This window comes from Camelus bactrianus, chromosome X (assembly GCF_048773025.1).
Source record: "Camelus bactrianus isolate YW-2024 breed Bactrian camel chromosome X, ASM4877302v1, whole genome shotgun sequence".
Classification (NCBI taxonomy): Eukaryota; Metazoa; Chordata; class Mammalia; order Artiodactyla; family Camelidae; genus Camelus; species Camelus bactrianus.
This window is the reverse complement of record NC_133575.1, coordinates 112,735-134,048: the sequence shown is the minus strand read 5'-3', so window position 1 is coordinate 134,048 and position 21,314 is coordinate 112,735. Positions and strand designations below refer to the sequence as shown.

At 52.5% G+C, this 21,314-nt stretch overlaps 1 protein-coding gene across 3 annotated transcripts in view; it reads left to right on the top strand.

Annotated features, from left to right (window-relative positions):
- The window catches only part of PPP2R3B (protein phosphatase 2 regulatory subunit B''beta), a 43,042-nt gene that overhangs the window by 7,632 nt on the left and 14,096 nt on the right, over positions 1-21,314 (top strand). For 2 of the 3 annotated variants that reach the window (XM_074359338.1, XM_045519109.2), the window contains exon 2: positions 6,717-6,899. In XM_074359338.1, the coding sequence (XP_074215439.1) occupies positions 6,717-6,899 (183 nt within the window). Of the gene's footprint in view, positions 1-554; positions 1,070-6,716; positions 6,900-21,314 lie in introns of those variants that run through there. The other variant, XM_074359339.1, reaches the window with a different exon arrangement.

Below are 21,314 nucleotides of genomic sequence, written 5' to 3'. Positions count from 1 at the left end.
GGGTGGATCGGTGAGGTGCCTCTTCACCACCTGGGTCATCTTCTTGGGGGCTGGGGGAAGGGAGGGACGGGGAAGGAGAGCGCTGGCCTGGGAGGCGTCCCTGGGGTCCTGCGGTTTCGGGGGTGAGGGACGCAGGTCAGACCTAGAAGGTGTTGGGGGGTACCCTCCAGGTGTGGGACCTGGCTCCGGCTGTGGGTCCCCTGCTTTCACTGCTCACGCTGCCTTAGGATCTGTCCGTCATCCGCGTCTCTATAAGATATTCTACCCCAGCCACGCCGTCTGCATGTCATCGCACCCGCCACAGGCGTGGATGGTGGCCTGGAAGCTATAAAACCCGTCCCGCCACCCTGTTTGAGGAAAGAGTGCGGGAGCCCTTGCAGTTTAAGTGTGCGCTTGAATTCCGAAGTGCGGGTGCTGCCCCCAGCTCCTCTGTCCCGGCCGTTCTCCGGAGGGAACCGGCACCGCGGGGCAGCCCGCGAGCTCGGTAACAGGCTCCTTTCGGTCCTGGACAGGCTCCCCTGTGTGGAGAGAAGTCCCCTCCCTCCCAGGAATAGCAGGCGACTCCCACGTCTTCCGTCGTGCGACCAGTCTCCGCGCTGTCCCAGTCCTGCTAAGCGCAGGAGGGTCTGGGAGCGCAGAGTCGCCCCCCGCCCGCGGGACACTTGGGGAGTCTCGGCTGCGTCCCTCCTGCCCGGCGCGGCCGCCGGGAGGGGCAGGCGGGCCGCACCGTCCCCCGGCGCGGCCATGTGCCCTCCTCAGCCTGTGGAATGCGCGCGGCCTGGGCCCGGCCCCCAGAGCGCCCGGCCGGCGACGCATGGAGCGCGCTGAGCCCGGCCGCCCGGACTGCCCCGACCCCGCCGTCCCCGGCCAGCCCCAGCCCCAGCCCCAGCCCCGAGAGCGCGCCCGGCCCGGGCCCCGGCGGCCCATGCGAACCGACATGCGGCTGCGGGACCTGTCCCTGCGCCAGGACCCCGACTTGCGGCAGGAGCTGGCCTCGCTGGCCCGCGGCTGCGACTTCGTGCTGCCGTCCCGCTTCAAGAAGAGGCTCAAAGCCTTCCAGCAGGTTCAGGTGTGGCGGGGCGTTCGCATGCCGGGTGGGAATGGAGGGGCCGCGGCGCTCTCGGGGTGACTCCGCCTGCGCGGTGCCTGTCTGTCGCGGATCAGGTCCCATCCCTTGGGTAGAGCCGGCTGTCTGGGGCGGCCTGGGAGATTTGTCAGGGAGAGAGCTCTTTGAAGGGAGGCACCCACATCTCTCCTGCAGTTTCCTGCCCAACACCGCGGCGCGCTGGGAATGACCGGGGTGTTCAGGGCTCTGGAGCGAGGCAGGGAGAGCAACCTCAGAAGGTGGTGACACAGGGACTCGGCCCTCCCGGGGAGCCTACCCATGGCTGCTGGAACGTGCGGCACCTGTGTGCAAGGCCCCAGTGCTGGAGCGCAGAGCGGCGTCTGCTCCCAGCATGTGTTGTCCCAAGGGCTTCACTGGATAGTCCCTCCGTGGAGAGCCCTGCCTGCCGGCTCCAGTAGCTCTGGGGCTTGTGAACATGCCGGTGCGTCTGGGCGCTCACGGAGTCATCCCGGTCCTTGGGCTGCACCCTGTCGGTGCTTTATAATTTAGTGCGAGGACACCGTGTAATTTAAAAGCCAGGGCCACCCTGGACCTTTCTGTAACTGGAGGTTCTGCTGTTTTACAGATATTTGGCACGTTAATCACTTGTATTTTCTCCCAAGCGAGGACTTAAGGTCATGTCGTGGCCTCAAAAAAAAAATCACGTCGAGTCAAACCAGGCTGCTTGGGGTGGGGAAAAATGAACTGCTTTCTGCTGATGATTTAATTGGACTTTTCTCTAGGATCATGTCTCACATTTTGCACAGCTTCTCAGTTTTGTTTTTTTTTTTTTTTTTTTTTTTGTCTGATCTCTGTCTTCCAACTTGGGAAATTTTGTCCACGCATGGGTATTGCTTTTACATTTGTCCGTTGTTTTGAAGGAAAGTCTATTTAAAATCTGAACGTGAGACTTTCAAAGCAGAACCAGCCGAGGAACCATCTTGTTTCACACAGTAGGGAAACGAGTGTCTGCTGGTTACTGTCTGTCGGACGTGGTGCATCCGAGGTGCAAGGGGACGTTCCCTCCCCTCAGCAGCGGTTGTGACTTGATGTGGGGCAGGGTCTCCTGGCTCCCGGCAGACCCATCATGTCTGGGCTGTTCTAGGGTGACTGTTCTTACAGAATCACTTTTTGGGAAACATGTCTCATGAATGCCTTTAAGAGGAAGAAGTTTCAAGTTACAGAAAATATGCTCCAGCAGTTCCCCAGGAATGCAGCATGTGCTGTGCAGAGTGGGGGCTCCTCAGGTGCAGAGGCTGAACCAGACAGCCTTCCTTGTGGGGGGGCAGGTACTGAGGGGGAGCGTTTCCTGGCTTCCTTCTCCCCTGGATGTTTGCGTGTGACCTCGGGACATAGCCTTGGGTGGTCGGTGGGAGTCATACAGGGTGTGGGGCGGGGGGAGATAGGGGCGGGGGTGGGAGGACATGGAGGGGTATGCGGGGGGCATGGGGAGATGTAGGGTAGGGGATGGTGGGGCGGTGCTTCACAGGTGACAGCCACACTGGACTCGGGTCTGTAGGGTGGCAGTGCCATGCGTGTGGAGCTGTCCTACTCCCGCAGCCCCGTGTCTGCCCACCTGCCCCACCTGTGGACGCTTGGGCCCGGCGCTAGCTGAGCAGCACTGAGACCCCCAGATCGTCCACTGCAGTGTCCCCTAGACCTTGTCTCAGGCCCATGGTGTCCCAGAACAGCTGTGCTGCCCGCCCCGACCCTCCGTCCCCCAGGGCCTGAATTGCCTGTTCTCTGCACACCAGGCCTGGGCTCCCCACTCCTCACACTGCCGTGTGCCCTGGTCCCATCCAGCTCCCTGCACAGTCCTTCAGGTGGACGACCAGACCCCACCGAGCACTGAGACCCCAGTGCAGCCATCCCCCAGGTGACAGTCCTGGACGTTGAGCTGACCTCTCCTCTTGTGGAGACAGCCTGGCCTCCGGGCCCTGGCCGTCTTGGACACCAGGCGGGGCCACAGCACTGCCAGGGTGGGCCCTGAGTCCTCCCTGGACCCACGATCCCGGGACCCAGCACGCGGATGTGGCTCCTTCCCTCCGTGGTGCGTGACACATGGTGGCAGCGCCCTGTCCCCAACTCCAGCCCTGCCTCCCAGCTTCATGGAGACCACACCGACCTCTAGCTGTGGGTACAGACCCAGCTAACCTCTCAGGCCAGGTGGATGTCCAGCCCCCACCTCGGCCCCACTCGGCTTGGCCCCTCGTGGGTCTGCAGGGTGCCCTGTTCTCCCCCCACCCCCCCGAACCCAGATGCCCCTGGAAAGCTCCCATGGCCTGTGTCGGCCCCTCAACACTGGTCCCTGTCCTGTGGTGATGAGAGGACATTGGGACAAACCCCCGGCCAGGCCTGCCTTTCTCATCATTGTTTTGGAGCCTGTCATGAACTTGGACCGTGTGTCTCTCAGTGCTACCCCACTGTTTGCAAGTCGAGGTGGTGACCTGCCGCCGTGAGGGAGGGGTCCCAGAGCCTGAGAAGAAACTACCATGCCTACAGGGTCCGGGTCCTGGCCTACTCCTCCACGGGCCCCTGCCGGCTCCCAGCCCCCACCAGGGGTGGGCTGGGGTGGGGTCTGCCTGCTCCGCTGCCTTGCCTGGCCTGCTCCTCCCATCCCGCCCCCTGTGCTCTGGCTCCGGCTTGCCCTGCACGTCCACTTCTGTCAGAGTTGGAGCCCAGGTCATTCCCAGCACCCCTCTGGGGCCCCTCACCGCGTCCTGCCCGGCTGAGGTGGTGTTTAGAGGAGGTGTCACAGTGCACCTGCCTGGCTGGCTTTCTTGGGCAGAGAACCCACCCCGAGGGCGCTGGCCTCTGCACAGAGAGACGGCGTTGCCTTCAGGCGGGTGTGGACGGTTCAGCCCCGCGTGTGTTCTGGCAGGCACGGGCCAGCTGGGGTGGCTGGAATTGTGATGAGTCAGGGAGCACTGGTCCGCGTGCCCGCGACAGAAATAGCTCTCTGTGAGCAGGCTGCCATCACCCGCGTGCCCGGGACAGCCTCTTGGGGGGCGTCAGGCACGTGGGGGAGCCCAGCTGCACGGCTCTGGGAGCCAGGTGCCCCCCCTCCAGGGTTGGCTCTTCCACCTAAGAGGCCTCGGCCCTTTTGAGAATTCTGTCTCCACTCCCTCCTCTTTCTCTCTCTCCCTCTCTCTCATGCGCGTGCACACTCACAGTTGTGCTATCTCCATCTTCACCATGGACTTGCTGCCTGACCACAGGCGCTCAGGGAACCATCCCGGGGATCCCTTCGGGCTCTGCCGAGGCCTGTGTGCTGGCCGGGGAGGTGGCCGGCTCCCAGCCATGCCCTGTGTGTTGGAAGAGAATGCGCGTCCTGCAGCTGTGCTGGCCGCACTCTATTTCTGCCCTGGAGATTAGGCCTGGGAGTCTAGTGCGTCCGCACTGGGCTGTTTTGTTTCCCCGTTGTCCAGTGGCTCCGTCACGGGTGCCTTGGGCGCGGAGCCCGGCCTGCCTCTGCCGTGTTGCTGTCTGTCCCCAGCGCCTTTGCTCTGTCTGTGCTGAGCTGCTGCTCAGCCCGGGGCTGGTGCAGCTCCCAGGAGGGACCTGGGGCAGGGGCCGCCTCTCCAGCACGCCCAGACCTCAGCCCGCCTTGTGGATGTAAACACCACACCAGCCTCCTTTCCACAGCTGTCTGCTGCTGCGCCTTTTTCCATTTGTTACCAGGGTTACCCTCTGTCCTTACACCTTGCATGTGTCTTTTTAAGTGAATGTTATTTTCTGTTTTCCGTCTGATCTCTGTGTTCTAACTGGAACATTTAGTCCCCTTACATTTACTGTGACTATTAGCCTGTCAGACTTTTCTTTCATGATCGTATTTTTGTGCTTCTGTCTGAGCTCTCCCTTGTCCCCTTTCATCTTTTCCTCTTCTGGTTTGGAGGACTGTACCCTCCACACTCACTTCCCACTTGCCTTACAAATGGCAACTGCTTCATTTTTCTAGGTGCAGAGATAATCAGTATCTTTATCCTCCAACTGAAAACCCTCCAACACTTCAGCGCCCTCACCCTTTCACTTTGTGCTGTTGTTGTCCTGAGAGAGTCTCTGAAGAGAAACGAAGTGGCATCCTCCTCACTGATGCACGTGGTGGGTGAGCGTGGGCTCACCCGGACGCCCCACTTCCCTTGCCCTTCGTTCCATCTTGAACTTCAGACCTTCGTCTGGGAGCCCTCTGCTTCCGTCTGACACACGTTCCTCATCATGTCCTCAGGCGGCTGTTTGCTCACAGCACGCTCACTTCTGTTTCTGTTTTGTTCTGGTTGTTAAAATGTGTCTGTGTTAGTCTCGCTTGTCAGATACCTCCCCAGCGGGCGCAGCCCTAGGTTGGGTCTGTCCTCCACTTCTGGCCGGTGCTTTCTGTTGAGCCTTGGCTGCAGGGCTGATTGTTTTCTCCTTTGCAGATCATCCCCCGTTCAGTTTTGCTTCTTGTACTTGGGCTGTTTCTGAGCACCTGCTGGCTGTCTTTGGCTTCTCCAGTTTCACTGTCCTGTGTCCAGGTGTGGGTTTCTTTCCGTAACCCTGCTCGGGGCTCCCCAGTCTGTGGAGGGTGTCCGGCTGTCCAGGCTGCAGCCTGACCACATCTCTCAGTCTCATTTCCGCCTTCAGTTACCACACCTCTCCTGAGCCGTGCCTGGTCTGCTCTGTAACCCAGCAGACAAGTGTCTCTCTGCTCACCCATCCCTCATTTCTGGAAGGTGTGTTTGGGTCTGTCTGTGTTCTGCTCCCCCTGTGTTCTCAAGCCTGTCTTACTCCTGGAAGCATACGAGGCGCCTTGGGTTCGGGTCCTGACACGTGAGTCCGGAGGCTCTGCGGGTTCCATCCTGCTCCCTTGTTTCTGACGACTCCCCCGTAGTGCCTTGTGTCCACACGTGTTCGATGGTTTTTGATTGTGAGCCACGCATCTTTTGGGAGTGCCAGGAGTTTTCTGAGTCCTCAGATGAGGACGGGGCTCCCCTGACGGGCAGCGATCTCGCTGTTTCCAGGGCTGCCGCTGGGACAGCTCTGCGTTTGTGGCTGGAGGGGTGGGGACCACCCCGGTGACGTAGGTTTGGTTTCCCGGCTTGGCTGGGCACCCGCAGTGGCTGTGAGTTCTGGGCGGGGGGGGGGGGGGGGACACCCACCCGCCAGCTTACTGACGCGGGGCCAGGTGCGAGGCCAACTGTTCTCCTCTTGCTCCCGGAGTCAGGAACGGGGATGTATTTCCAGTTTATTCTTTGCCCGGAAGGTGTGGCCCTCCAGGATCCCCACTCCAGGCAGCCTCCTGTGCGGGTTGAGGGGCCACTCTGCTGTCACCCCGGAGGGTCCTGTCTCTCCGCTCTCCCTGAGTGACTGGTGCTGCCTCGTCCTGACAGCAGAAGCAAACATGCATGTGGCTGGGCAGCTCAGTGTGTGTGTGTGCGCGCGCGCGCGCACATGTGTACGCGCGTACCACCCCGCACCTGGAGTTGCCTGCGGTGACGTCAGGTTCTGCCCACATTTGGGTCGGCCAGGCTCTGCGCCCCCCAGGTCAGACCCCCTCTGTCCACCGTACGTCAGGAGGGGAGGCTGCTCCCCGTCCCCAGGTCCTCACTGAGTGTGTCCCCGTTCTGTGTCTCAGGTCCAGACTAAGGAGCAGCCCCCGCCGCCTGCCCCCAGCCAGAGTGTGCCCGCCTTCTACTTCCCCCGCGGCCGCCCGCAGGACTCGGTGAACGTGGACGCCGTCATTGCCAAGATCGAGAGGACCTTTGCCCAGTTCCCACATGAGAGGGCCACCTTGGACGACATGGGCAGAGTGGCCAAGGTGGGTGTCTTCGCGGTCATGGTCATGCATGGGGTGGCCCCTCTGAGTCCCGCTGGCTGGGGTTCTTCAGCGTCTGAAGCACAGCGAGGGTTTTGTGCTCACTTCTGTCCTAAATGTTGACAAATAGGGGTGCGTCCACATGGTGTCTGCCTGGGTTTAGTGAGTGTTACCCTCGCCACCTGTTAGGAAGCCGTTTCCCCAGAGGGAGGGTCTCTTCCCTCTGAGGTGCTGCTGTTCTGGTGGATGAACGGGGACCCCCAGTCCGTCCGTCCATCTGTCAGTCCCGAGGGCGCAGCGGGCTGAGACTTAGCCTGAATATTCCCATCACGCTGTGTGCATCTTTGTTTAGGAATGTGGTTTTTCTTTCAGGAGTGTTTCAGGAGGATCCATGTGGGCGCAGGAGGACCTGGCAGGGCATTCCTGTTTCTGTGTGCTGCCTGTGCTGGGAGCACGCCCAGGTCCCCCCAGGGGTGTGTGTGCTCCGTACAGCTGCTCCAGGGTCCCCTGTGGTGGGGCTGCGGGGACAGAGCAGACTCACCATCCCTCCACGAGGGGCTGTGGGTGGCCGAGCTTTGAGGTTCCCGCACCCCTCCTAGCTTGCGGTGACCCTGGTCGCTGTGCCTGCGCATCTCCGGGTGTCCCGTTCCCACGCCCCGATCCCCTGGGCCCCGCTGCTTTGCAAAGCGCTTCTGGATTCGGCGACATTGGGTCTCCTGCCGTGGATTGCTCAGGCCTCTCCTTTCCCCTCCCTCCCCTCCCTTCCTGTCTCTTCCCCTCCTCCCCACCTCCGTCCCCTCCCACAGAGTTTTGTTCACGTCTGGGGTGCTAACCCTTTGTGTGTCACGTGCGCTCTGAAGCCCTTGGTCTGTCTCGTGCACTCTGAAATGTTCTCCTGTCCCTGTGCTGAGTAACTTCACTTGCTCCCTTGTGCTTCCAGATTTCAGGGGTTGCCCTCTTCCTTCTCCTGACAGCTTCCTTGAAATGAGCTTCCCGCGCACACAGCTCGCCCGTGGAGAACGTGCAGCCCAGGGGTGGTCAGTGCGTCACACAGCTGTGTGGCCCTCACAGTCAGCTCTGGTCGCCCCAAGGGCACCTAGTAGCCTCCGGCTGCCACCCCGTCCCCTTCTGCTTCAGCCCTTGGAACCACGACCCCGCTCTGTGTCCATGGACGTGCCCGGGCCGGTGCCCGTGCTGAGCTTTTCCTGTGACTGGACTCACACCACGTGTGGTTCTGTGTCCATGTTTCTCACCAAGCATCCCGTGTTCCAGGTCCCTCTGTGCTGGACCTGGAGCCTCACACCTCCTCCTGCTCTGACACTTGATTATCCACTTGTCCCTCCACAGACCCTTGGTGGTCTGCCCGCTGTCCGTGGTGCTAAGTGTGCGGTGAACATGCACGGACCGCAGCTTTGTGTGGATGCAGGTGCTTGTGTTTCTCTTCGGCGACACCCACAGCGGGGCTGCTGGGCCCAACGGCACTTTCCCAGGGTTCACAAGCCTGTTCCGCAGAGCAGCTGCCCCACTTGATGGCCCCCAGCACTGGGCGAGGGCTCCAGTGTGTCACACCTCCCTCCCTCCCCAGCACTGGTGCCTGAATTGACCGAACCGTCCCACCCTAGTGGGCATGGAGTGGCACCGCCCTGTGGTTCTGGTCTGCGTTTCCTTGACAACTAATGTTGAGCCTCTGCTGGTGTGCTTATTGGCCATTTCTGTGTCTTTGGAAAAATGTCTCTTCAGATCCTTGGACTACTTTTTCAACTGGGTGGTCATTTTATTGTGAATTGTAAGAGCTGTTTATTTATTTTAGACACAATCCCTTACCAGATCTACGGCATGCAAATATTTTCTCCCATTCTCTGGGTTGCTTTTTCACTTTTTTAATACTGTCTCTTTTTTTCTCTAATTGAAGTATAGTCGATTTACAACATTCTGTTAGTTTCTGGTATCATCACAGTGATTCAGTTTTTTATATATATATTCCCTTTACAGTTCTTTTTCAATATAGGTTATTACAGGATATTGAATATAGTTCCCTGTGCTGTACCTTATTGTTTATCTACTTTATATATAGTAGTGTGTATCTGCAAATCCCAAACTCCCAATTTATCCCTCCCCACCCTCTTTCCCCTTTTGTAACTATAGTTTGTTTTCTGTCTATGACTCCCTGTTATGTAAATAAGTTAATTTGTGTCTTTTTTTTAGATTTCACATATAAGTGATATCCCATAATAGTAGTCTTTCTCTGTATGACTTACTTCACTTACAATGATGATCTCCTGGTCCATTCATGTTGCTGCAAATGGCAGTATTTCATTCTTTTTTATGACTGAGTAGTATTCCATTGTATAACTATACCACATCTTCTTTATCCAGTTGTCTGTCGATGGACAGATTTAGGTTGCTTCCATGTCTTGGCTATTGTAAACAGTGCTTCTGTGAACATTGGGGTGCCTGTATGTTTTTGAATTAGAGTTCCCTCTGGATATATGCCCAAAAGTGGGATTGCTGGATCATATGATAAGTCTATTTTTAGTTTTTTCGAGGAATCTCCATACTGTTTTTCAGTGGCTGCACCAAACTACATTCCCACCAACAGTTTGGGCGTGTTCCCTTTTCTCCACACCCTCTCCAGCATTTATCATCTGTGGACTTTTGAATGATGGCCATTCTGCTTGGTGATACTTCATTGTAGTTTTGATTTACATTTCTTTTATAATTAGCAATATTGAGCATTTTTTCATGTGACTATTGGCCATTTGTATGTCTTCATTGAGAATTGCTTGTTTAGGTCTTCTGCCCATTTTTGGATTGAGTTGTTTGTTTTTTTTTTTTTATTATTAAGTTGTATGAGCTATTTGTATAGTCTGGAAATTAAGCCCTTGTCAGTCATATCATTTGTAAACATTTTCTACCATTCTGTAGGTTGTCTTTTTGTTTTGTTTACAGTTTCCTTTGCTGTGCAAAAGTTTGTAAGTTTAATTAGGTCCCATTTGTTATTTTTGTTTTTATTTCCATTTCCTGGGTAGACAGCCCTAGGAAAACACTGCTAAGATTTATGTCAGAAAATGTTTTCTTCTAAGATGTTTATAATGTCTTGTCTTACGTTTAAATCCTTAAGCCATTTTGAGTGTATTTTTGTGTATGGTGTGAGGGAGTGTTCTACCTTCATTGATTTACATGCGGCTGTCCAGCTTTCTTAGTACCACTTGTCAAAGAGACCATCTTTTCTTCATTGTATGTACTTGCCTCCTTCATTGAAGATTAATTTACCTTAAGTCTGTGGGTTTATTTCTGGGCTCTCTATTCTGTTCCATTGATCCGTATGTCTGCTTTGGTTCCAATATCATGCTGTTTTGATTACTGTAGCTTTGTAGTGTTATCTGAAGTCTGGGAGGGTTATTCCTCCAGCTTCGTTCTTTTTCTTCAGTATTTTTTTGGCAATTCTGGGTCTTTTGTGAGTCCATGTAAATTTTAGGATTATTTGTTCTGGGCCTGTTAAAAAAATGTCTTGGGTAATTTGATAGAGATTGCATTAAATCTGTAGATTGCTTTGCATAGTATGGCTGTTTTAACAGAATGAACTCTTCCAATCCAGGAGCATGGGCTATTTTTCCATTTCTTTAAATCATCTTTAATTTCCTTAATCAATGTTTTGTAGTTCTCAGCATATAAGTCTTTCACCTCCTTGGTCAGGTTTATTCCTATTTTTTATGTGATTTTAAAAGGGATTTTTTTTTTTATTTTGCTTTTCTGATATTTCATTGCTAGTGTAAAGATATGCAACTATTTCTGTATGTTAATCTTGTGACCTGCTACCTTGCTGAATGAGTTTATCAGCTCTAGTAGCTTTTTGTGTGGAGTCTTTAGGGTTTTCTATATATAGTATTATGTCATCTACATATAATGATAATTTTCCTCTTCTCTTCCAATTTGGATCCCTTCTATTTCTTTTTCTTGCCTGATTGCTGTAGCTAGGACTTCCAAGACTATGTTGAATCGAAGTGCTGAGAGTGGGCCTTCTTTTCTTGTTCCCGATCTTAGTGGGAAGGTTTTCAGTTTTTCACCATTGAGTACTATGCTGGCTGTAGGTTTGTCATAAATAGCTTTTATTATTTTGAGATGTGTTCCCTCTATACCCACTTTGGTAACAGTTTTAATCATAAATGGCTGTTGAAGTTTATCAAATGCTTTTTCTGCATCTATTGACATGATAATGGGTTTTTGTCCTTTCTTTTGAGGATGTGGTATATTACACTGATTGATTTGCGTATGTGAACCATCCTGTGTTCTTGTCAAGAATCCAGCTTGATCATGGTGTTTGATCTTTTTTACGTGCTGTTGGATTCTGTTTGCTAATATTTTGTTGAGAATTTTTTATTGATAGTATCCTTTGATGCAAAAAAAAGTTTAGTAATTTTTTAAATATATAATTGACAAAAGACATTACATTAGTTTCAGTCTTGTTGATAATTTTTTGGATTTGACATCAAAAGCAAAGGCAACAGAAGCAAAAATAAGTGGGACTACATCCAAGTGGCTTCTGCAACAGCAAAGGAAGCCATCGACAGAGTGAAAATGAAAAGGCAACCTACCACATGGGAGGAAATATTTGCAAATTGTATGTCTCATACGGAGTTTAAATGTTTTTAATTTTATCGAAACCGTTTTATCTGTCTCTTTGTTTGTTGCCTGTGTTTTGGTGTCATACGCAAGCAATCATTCCCTAATTCTAGGTCGTGAAGATTTACTCTTGTTTTTTTCCCTAAAGATTTTATAGTTTTCAACTCTTACATCTTAGTAATCTTTTGATCTATTTGGAGTTAATTGTTGTGTATAGTGACAGAGGGGTTCGATTCCCTTCTTTTGTGTATGGGATTCCAGCTGTCCCAGCGTCATTTTTGAAGAGCATGTTCTTTCCCCATCGAGCGGTCTGGATGCCCTTCCTTCTTGAAAATCAGCAGACTAAATGTGAGGGAGTCCTCCTGGACTCTAAGTCAGGCCCCCGATCCATGTTTCTGTCCTTATGCCAGCACACAGTGTTTTGATTACTGTTGCTTCGTGGTAAGCAGGCTTCTGAACACTCTGAAACAGGGAAGTGTGAGTCCTCTGACGTTGTTCTTTTCCAAGTTTGTACGGGGTCTCTTGCAATTCCATGTGAATTTTAGGGTCAGCTTGTCAGGTTTTTGATTTTTACAAAGAAGGCAGCTGACATTCTGATAGCATTGCCTTGAATCTGTAGATCAGTCTGGGGAATATTTGCCATCTTAATAGTAAGTCTTCTGATCCATACGCCAGGGATGTTTTTCCATTTACTTAGATCTTTAATTTCTTTCAAAAGTGTCTTGTAATTTTCAAGTGCAAATTTTGCACTTCTTTTGTTAAATGTGTTCCAAACTATTTTATTCTTTTTGGTGCTTTTGTAGATGGAATTATTTCCTGAATTTTATCTTTGGATTGTTCATTGCAAGCGTATAAAATACAATTGATTTCTGTGTACTGATCTTGTATCCTGCAATCCTTCTGAGCTCATTCATTCATCCTAACAGTTTTTATTTTAGTGTATTCGGGGGCCTTTGTGTATACATGATCATGTCACCTGCGAGTAGAAGTAGTTTTACCTCTTCCTTCCCAGTGTGGATGCCTCTTATTTCTTTGTCTTGCCTAATTGCTCTGGGTAGAGCCTCGAGTACAGTGTTGGACAGAAGTGGTAAGAGTGGAGGGTCTTGTCTTGTTCCTGATCTTATAGGAAAAGCATCTCGTCTTTGACCACTAAGTGTGATGTTGGTTCTGAGGTTTCCATACGTATCCTTTCTTTATTGGTTGAAGATGCTCCTTTCCATTCCAGGTTTTTATACAGAATGGCTATCGGTTTAGTCAGGTGCTTTTTCTGCATCTGTTGAAATGATCCTGTGGTTTTTGTTTTTTCATTCTCTCGGTATGGTGTATTTCATGAGCTGATTTATCCAGTGTTAAACCAGCCTCGCGTTCCTGGAACAAATCCCACTTGGTCACGGTGTATAATCCTTTTCATGTGTTGCCTGAATCTGTTTGCTATTTTGTTGGTTTTTGCATCTGTGTTCATAAGAGATGACGGTGGCACTCCCGTGATTCCTTTGTCTGACTTTGGCTTTAGGGCATTACTGCTCTACGAAGACGAATTGGGAAATGTTCCCTTCTATTAGGAATTATCTTTTTGAAGTATTTTTTAAAGTTTGTGAGTATTTTTTTATTACATAATTCTTACGTTAAACCTAGAAAACCAGATATATTCAGCTGAGTCCAGATTCTGCCTCTGTCTGTTCAACCGTGTTCTCCTCCTCCTCCCTGTAAGTAACCGTTTCCGTAGCTTTGGTTAACCTTTTATCGTTGTTTTACTTTCTAATATGAGCAAATACACATGAGTATGTGTATGTGCACACATTTAGTTTCTTCTCTTTCTTAGATGTAGAACACAGCACACTAATCTACACCCAGGTATTTTTTCAGTACACCTCGGAGATGAGTCCATGTCGGCACAGGTGACCCTCACTTTGCACTGTTGGGTAGAACCGTGGGAAGAATTACTAGTGTTCTGTAACCTTTGAAAAGTTTGTCTTGAACCTTAGAAACTCCTTACAGTTGGTTATAAATGTTCAGGGAAATGGAGAACATAGTAGGAGTAATATTTAGTACACTAAAATTTAAAACATTAGAAGCACTAATGTTTAAAGTGGGTTTTTTGTGGGGAGGGTATAGCGCAGTGGTAGAGTGTGTCTTAGCATGCACGAGGTCCTGGGTTCAATCCCTAGTACCTCCATTAAAATAAATAAATAAATAAACCTAATTACCTCCCCCATTTAAAAAAAAAAAAGGCTTTAAAAAATAAATAAAGTGGGTTTTTTTTTAGGGGGGTTGTTTTGGTAGAAAAGTTTAAGGTCGTCAGAATAGAGCTTGTCTCCCTGGTGTTGCGTAACTCATGCCCCAGAGGCGAGCTGGTGGCCGTGCTGCCTTCTCAGTCCTGGTCCGCTTCCAGCACCTTCGCCTTTGCGCTTTCTTTGCTGTGAACCATCTCTGAGAGGTCCCTTCAGATGAAGGTTTCGCCACGTCGCGGCCTCATCTGCGTCCACTGTTGGCCGTGCGAGGTCCTCGGGCTGCACCTGCGGCAGCGGCGGCCCTCCTATCGTGGCCACAGCGTCTCCGTCTACAGGCCGCTCACGACGGGCAGGTCAGTACAGAGTCCCTGCTTGTCTCCTGGTTCTTGTCCAATTTGTGATTCAAGGGTGACTAAATGGGTTATCTTCTTTACCATTTTACCCCTCATTGTTTGCCCTGAGACAGCTTGACGAAGAGGATTATCTGTGTCTTAAACTCCACCAAACCAGCTGCCTCACTTCTGTGGAAACACATGCTTTCCTCTTGGACTGTTACTATCCTTCAACATTATTACTTTCTTTAGGATTTTAGTTTCTGGAGTCCATTTTGGTCATTTATATTTTTTCTAAAACAATTTTTTGCATGACTATAAATTTATTACTGTAGAGCTTTTTCCTTACCTTGTTGTATGACTTTTTGAAATCTTTATCAAATGTGCACATGTGACCTTTTTCTTTGTAGGGTTATTTATTTCTGCTCCCTTTTAACTAGTCATGCTAGACAGCAGCTTAGACTGATTTTTTCAGATAAGCATCTGCCAGCTCCTAGAGTAGTTTTTGTTTATCCCCGTCAGGAGATCTCGGCTCTTACCTTCGTTACTTTCTTGCACTTTCTCCTGTTGTTTTTTGTAGCTCTTGAATTGAACAATCCATGCTTTCCTTCAGTCAGCTTTACTGGGGTAAAACTGACACAGAGCAGACTCCCTAGTTGCAAACATGCAGTGTGACGCACTCGACAAATGTGCACCCGCTTCACACAGGGTGGGGAGCGCTGCCCCCAGAATGTCCCGGGTACTCTCGTACTCGATCCCACCCCTTCTTACCCACCTGGGTCCTCGGACCCCTACTCCGTGGAAATGCATGAGGCCAGACGAGGAGTTCAGGGGAGGCTTTGCTGGGACTTGTGCTGCAGCAGGGGGAGTGAGAGCAAGAAACAGGGGCCCTTGGGGGGTGCTAGGGGAGGGAGGGGGTGAGCAGGACCCTCAAATGGGGTGAGGGTGGGGGCGTGTCGGGTCGGGCAGGAGGGGCGGCTCACCCCCTTGGTGGTGCTGTGTGCAGGGAGCACACCTGGCACCTGCTTTTGCTCAGAAGTGGCAGCTGGGTTTGGTCTTTTTGTATCGTGTTGTTCGTAACCTGCCCCAACTGCGCATGCCTGCAGTTATTTTTGGTCCTTTATTGTTTCCTTGAGTCTATTGCTGGAGGAGACGTTTGTCCCGGAGTCAGCACTGCAGCAGAGCGTAGCGGGTCCCAGGTCCCCCATCTCACCCTCTCTCCCTGGCCCTCTGGTGCTTGTGTTTTGCCTTTTGTAGAATTTCACGTGAACAAGATCGTGTTCCGAGTGGTCTCTGGTTTCCGACTTCTTTTGCGCACGTGGTTGTGATACTCGTCCGTGCCATTTGCTGCTCAGCCGTGTCCTGGGCAGCTGGCCGGCTGGTTTCCTGTTTCCTGGTGGAGGACTGCTTGTTACGGTCCTGTCTCCTGAGTGAAGGTGCTGGGTGTGTCTGTAGGCCACATTTGTGTGCATGTGTGCATTTCTCGGTTATAAGGGCCTCAGGGTTGAATTGCTGGGCCACCTGGTGACCGTGTGTTTAATTTCATAGAGACTGTAAAGCCGTTTTGCAAAGTGGCTGTCTGGCCCACACTTCCAGCCGGGGGCGTGCAAGCTGCTGGTCGCGCTGTTATGTGTCAGCACTTGGTACTGGCGGTGGAACTTCAGCCCTGCAGGTGGGTGAGTGTAACCGAGTCCAGACTTGTTCTGCTCGCTGCACGACAGGCCACCAAATCGGAAGACAAGGTGTTGGGGCAAGGAATACCGACTTTATTTGGAAAGCTGCAGACCGAGGATGGCAGACTCATGTCTCAGAGAACCATGCTGCTCCAGTCAGAACACAGGCTCCTTTTGTACAAAAAAGCAGGGAAGGGAGTATGGTGGTTGTTGCAAACTTCTTGGTATGGGAATTCTTTGTTCCTGCAGCCGTCCATGTGGGCCAGGTCATGGTGCTCCTGCAAAACCTCCAACAAAACAAATGTTTTCCTCTGTTCTGCAACTTGTTATCTTCACGTGAGTGCAGAGCTGGCAAGACTCAGCCTAGGAAACAGGGCCCAGGGTTCAAGCCAAAGGAGCAGATGTAGTACGGAGTCAGATTTGTTCTTTTCTGTTTCAGTGCCCCCCTGTCAGTGTCCATTCACAGCCTTGTGGCAAAAGGGGCGGCCACCGCTCTGGCTACCTCCTGCTGAAAAGGGGCGACGAGGGGGTGATTACGGAATGGAGTTGCTCAGCCTTGGACAGGGAGCACTCCTGGGTGTCTTTAGTCTGCAGGATAATCTCTCTCTCTCTTTTTTTTTTTTTCTCTTTCTCTTCATTTGTAACTTTAACCTGATAAACCCCTTAGAGCTTTGTGGGGTTTGCTGCAGACACAAGCAGGCCCGTTGTCACTTTGCAGAGTACCAGGCAGTCCACATCGGGGGTGACTGCCCTAAGGAGGCTTGAACCACTTTGAAGGCTTTTTCTGTCCGAGTGGGCTGTGCCTCCGCCCATCCTGAGAAAGTGTCCACAAACACTGGGAGGTATCTGACATTTCCTGCGGCTCGAGACAGTGGAGTCGAGTCTATGTGCCAGTCCTCAGTGGGGCAGGTTCCTCTGTGTTGGGTCCCCATCTGGGGAGGTCTGACGGTGGACTCTGGGTTATTTTAGCACAAATCACACAGTTCTCAGTGACTCGCTCGATGGTCTTTTGCAGGTCAGGCCCCATTATATACTTTTGAACCCATTGTAAGGCGGCGTCTCTCCCGTAGTGGGTACTGTTATGTGTGTGCTGCAGCGTAGCGTCCAAGGTGCCTCAGGGCCTAAGACAGTTCCTCGTGCACTACATTTCCAGCCAGGTGAGCTGTGATCAAGAGGGAAACCCCACTCTTCGGGCCTCTCCTTGGCCTTTTCTGAGAACACTGGCTGGTAGCTGACATTTCCCCAAACAAGGCCAGGAGCATTCTTAAATTCCTGAGGCAGGACTGTCCAATACTGTTGGACTGCCTGCGTTTCTGGGCTCTGCCACTCAAACGCAAATAGCTGCTGTGATTCTTCTGCAGTGGGAATGCAGAAAAAAGCACCTTCCAAGTCCAAAGCCGAGAACCAGCTGTATTGTCCTGGGACGGCTGTGAGCAGAATGAGCGGATTAGGCACTACAGCGTGTAAGTCTCGGACTGCCTCATTCATAGCCCTTAAGTCTTGGACAAAGCGAGGCTCTGCTGGGTTTGGCTTTTTGACTGGGAGGACAGGGGTGTTGTATGGGGACCTGCAAGGTTTAATCAGTCCTGGTTTGAGAAACTTCTCGAGAATTGGCTGAATTCCCTCTTGGGCCTCTTGTCTCAGAGGACAGTTTTAGCTCAGGTGTCCCAGCATCGCCTTTCAATGGCATATGTATTGGCCATGCATTTCTGGCCTTCCCTGGGGTGCCGTCGGCCCACGCTTATGGCCTTCATAGACCTCGGGGGAAAGAGCTCTGTGTCGTTTTCTGGGCTTTCCGTGAGTGCGATCTGCAGGCTTAAAGTGTGCTCCAGTGGGACCCTGATGTCAAGCTGTTCTGCTGAAAAAGTTATTTGAGCATTTAATTTACAAAGGAGATCTCGGCCCCAAAGAGGGACTGGACACTCTGGCATATACAAGAAGCTGTGCTTCATGGTGAGGTCCCCTAGCTGGCATTCCAGGGGTTGTCAGAATGAACGCTTTTGTACTTCTCCAGAAACTCCTGTGACTGGGATGGACTGGGGAGTCTTCGGTGCCACCTTAGTGTTTACCACAGAGTATGTTGCACCCATATCTGTTAGAAAGTCAATCGGTTTGTCCCCCACTGTCAAAGCTACCTGGGGCTCCTGTGGGGAAATTGGAATTGGGAGCCTCAGATCTACAGGAGCCCCTGGGCCTCTACATTCATCAGAGTGTTCCTCTCCTTTTACAATACGAGGGGCTCCTAGCCTTCTTAATTGTTTTCCTGGATCAGACTCACAATTACGTAAAGTGCGCACGTTGGTGGGTAGAACTATGTATCCCCTAAAAATACAGGGCCCTGCACAGGCAGAGGACTGACACAAGAAGCCGCCGAAAGGAAGCCCCAGCATTAGTGCCAGTCGAGAAAAAGCGTCAAGACTTCCCAGTACTGTGGCCACATCATTTGGAAGCGCCCTGGTGAGGACAGACGAAGACGGAGTTACTGCTGCAGCGAAACTTACTGAGTGAGTTATTCTCATTGGAAAACACACAGCAGGGAACACGGGTCCTTTTAGGCCTTGCTCCAGTACGCACCGGAGGACTGTAATTTTTCCTGAGACACACATCCCTGGTACGACTTGTGCTCCAGTACGCACACGCTGTTTTCTACATACCCAAGATGCCAGCAAGTCCAACGAAGCATAACATCCAAAGGTCACACCAGGAACTGTATTGCCGGTTCCTTTCCAGCCTCCTTGGGGAAAAGGGCCCAGAGATAGAACAGCACGTCGTAGAACCTAAGTTAATGGAAGCTGCTCATACCAACGCAAAAATGTGCTCTCTGGAAAGCCGCCTGGGTGTCTCCCTTCCTGGAAGCCATCACCTCTTCATGTGCAAGGATGGGACAGGCTCTGAGAGCACGCAGCATCCTGCTGTGATCAAGTTTCCCAATCAGCAGCTGTTTCCTTAGCTGCGGCATTTTATCACTGGGGGGGGCCCAGTGCCGGCCGTTTCCTTAGCTGCGGCATTTTATCACTGGGGGGGGCCCAGTGCCGGCCGTTTCTTTAGCTGTGGCATTTTATCACTGGGGGGGGCCCAGTGCCGGCCGTTTCCTTAGCTGCGGCATTTTATCACTGGGGGGGTCCAGTGCTGGTGAAGACTGGCATAGAATAGCCGGGCTCGGCTGAACCTGCGCTTGTCGCCAGTACAGCCGCACATGTCCAGCTGGTAAAGTACACGTCTCTGACACAGCACAGAGTCAAGGAAGCCAAGACATGAGCTGAGTGAGGTTGTGGTGAAGGACACGGGGCACCCCCGGGTGAAGCGGTGAGTGTCTGGAGTGAGCGTTTCCCTGTCGGGTAGCCTAGGAAAGCAACCTCTGCCAGCTGAGAGGGCGGCACTGATTACTGCAGGTCCCTCGCTTGTAGCGTGCGAGCACTTTCATGGGCCTTGCAGTCTGCTGTCGACCTGATAACTCCTTCCCCCAGCTTCAGAGGGGTCTTTACTTGCTTTTTGCTGGGGTTTCTTTGATTTTATCAAACCCAGACTACTGGCCATTAGCATTTAGGGCCCCTGTGGGTTAATGGTGTAGAAGGAATTGTCCCGTGCCGAGGGTGGCTCCTGGTCCGAACGCAGTGCCTTGTCAGCTCTCAGATGGCAACACCAGACCCGGTCCCTGTGCCCCAGGAACTAACAAGGATTTTCTAATTGATCCCTCTAAGGAGGGGGAGCCAGTCCGACCACTTCCTGAGCCCCAGTGCCAGGAACTGGGGCTGGCTGTGTAGGAAGGAGTGGATACACTGGCAGAGCAGCCAGAGCGGCTGGGACAGCTGGCTCAGCCGGAGAGTGGATGTTCGAAGGATCATATCCTAACGCGCATTCCTTTCCTTTTCAGATTTTCCCTCCTGTAGTAGCACAAGTGCTTGCCCACAGGGCATCCCATCATCTTTCCCACTTTTTCAGAGTGTCTGAAATTGCAGGCGTGTGCAGAGCCCTTCAAAGGCCACCGCTCCTCAGCACCGTGCTGTAAAACTGTAAATAGCCACTGATCCTCTCTAAGCGCTTTGCCTTGGCACCAACCAGCCGGGCCGAACTCCGGGCCTGTGGTGATTTCAGGAACCAAGTGGAACCCGTATATTCTCCCTGGGAACATCCTACTCTCAGACAAGAACAGGTTTGGTTTTTTCCCTCCTGTTCTTTTCCTCTGTTTAACAACAGTAAAAATTTTAAGCACCATAAAACTGACTTGGCAGTAAATGGAGAAATGGCACCAAAACAAAATGAAACGAAAATCCCAGAGGGCAAACAGAAAGCCCTAAATAAATGCTCCGGTTTGGTCTTGGGCTTTTACATACACCGATGACACAGGAGACCACAAGCAACGTGATTCACACAGCAAGGGTGGCAGTATATGGCGATAACCCGGCATAAACCCCTCGTGGGGATCCAAACAGGTGCTCTGGCCACACGCTGTTCATCTTTCTCTCAGGCGTGGGTTCGTAGCTGTAACCAGACCACTCACTCAGAGTGTGCCTCAGAGCACCTCCTTCAGGTGTCCGCGTCTTCGCCGCCGCAGTGTCAGGCCGGGCTTCACCCTTCTCCTTCTGGGGTCAGCAGTTCCCCTGCCCACGTGTGTTCACACCTGCGGCTGTGGTCTCTCGTGTGCCAGTACTTGGAACGGGTTTATGCGGTTGCCCGGACAGCCAGGCTGCCTGGAGGCAACGTCCCCACTGAGGCAGCGGCTCTGACTGCGCTGAGTCAGTGGGAGGGGTGGGGTCCCTAAGCTCTGTCCCTCCGTGGGTCCCTGGCCATGTGTCCACAGCCTCGCTGCTGGGACTCCACGGGGGCCTGACCGCCCTGCGCGTTTACCTATGCATTTTAAACAGGGGGTCTGTTTCTGCTCGAATCCGAGTCGTTTGGGGAACAGCAGGCATGTTAACAACGTGGGGCCTCCATCCAGGATTGTGTTCCCCCTTTGTTCGTGGTAGAGCTCCACCTGCCCAGGCCTGGAGCCGCGTCCCCGTGGGCTGACACGAGCTGAGTCGTGCGCGCCTGCGTTACGAGGCGCTGTTCCCTCCTGCCCTGTCCCCGGCCTGGTGCCCACCTGGTTGGGATTGGTCCTTCTCGTTGCTGAATTCAGTGTCCAGCGTGCACTGTGTGGTGTCTGTGTCTCTGTCCTGAGAGGGCCGCCCCGGCCCCGCCCCGGGCTCCAGGTGTACATCTCCTGGACTGGGGGTCCCTGCGCCCGTTCTCCGGAAGAGGGTTGCAGTCCGTGTGATGTCGTTCCCATCGTCCAGACTCTCACTGGGGAGCCCGGGGTCCAGACTCCCGTGGGAACGTTAAATCATGGCTCAGCCTCCCGCGGCATCAGACCCCGCCTTTCCCGTTGTGGGTTCTGACCAGACGCATCAGTGCAGGGAGGGCTTTGTCTGTGTCCCTGCGGTCATCACACCCCCGGCCTGGGCTCCGGAGCATCCATCTCCTGTCCTGTCCTCCCCGCCCTGGCTGCTGACCCAGAGAACTCGATTTTCTGTCTCTGACTCTCAGAGGGTTTGCTGAGTGGGAATTCGTTGTTCAAAC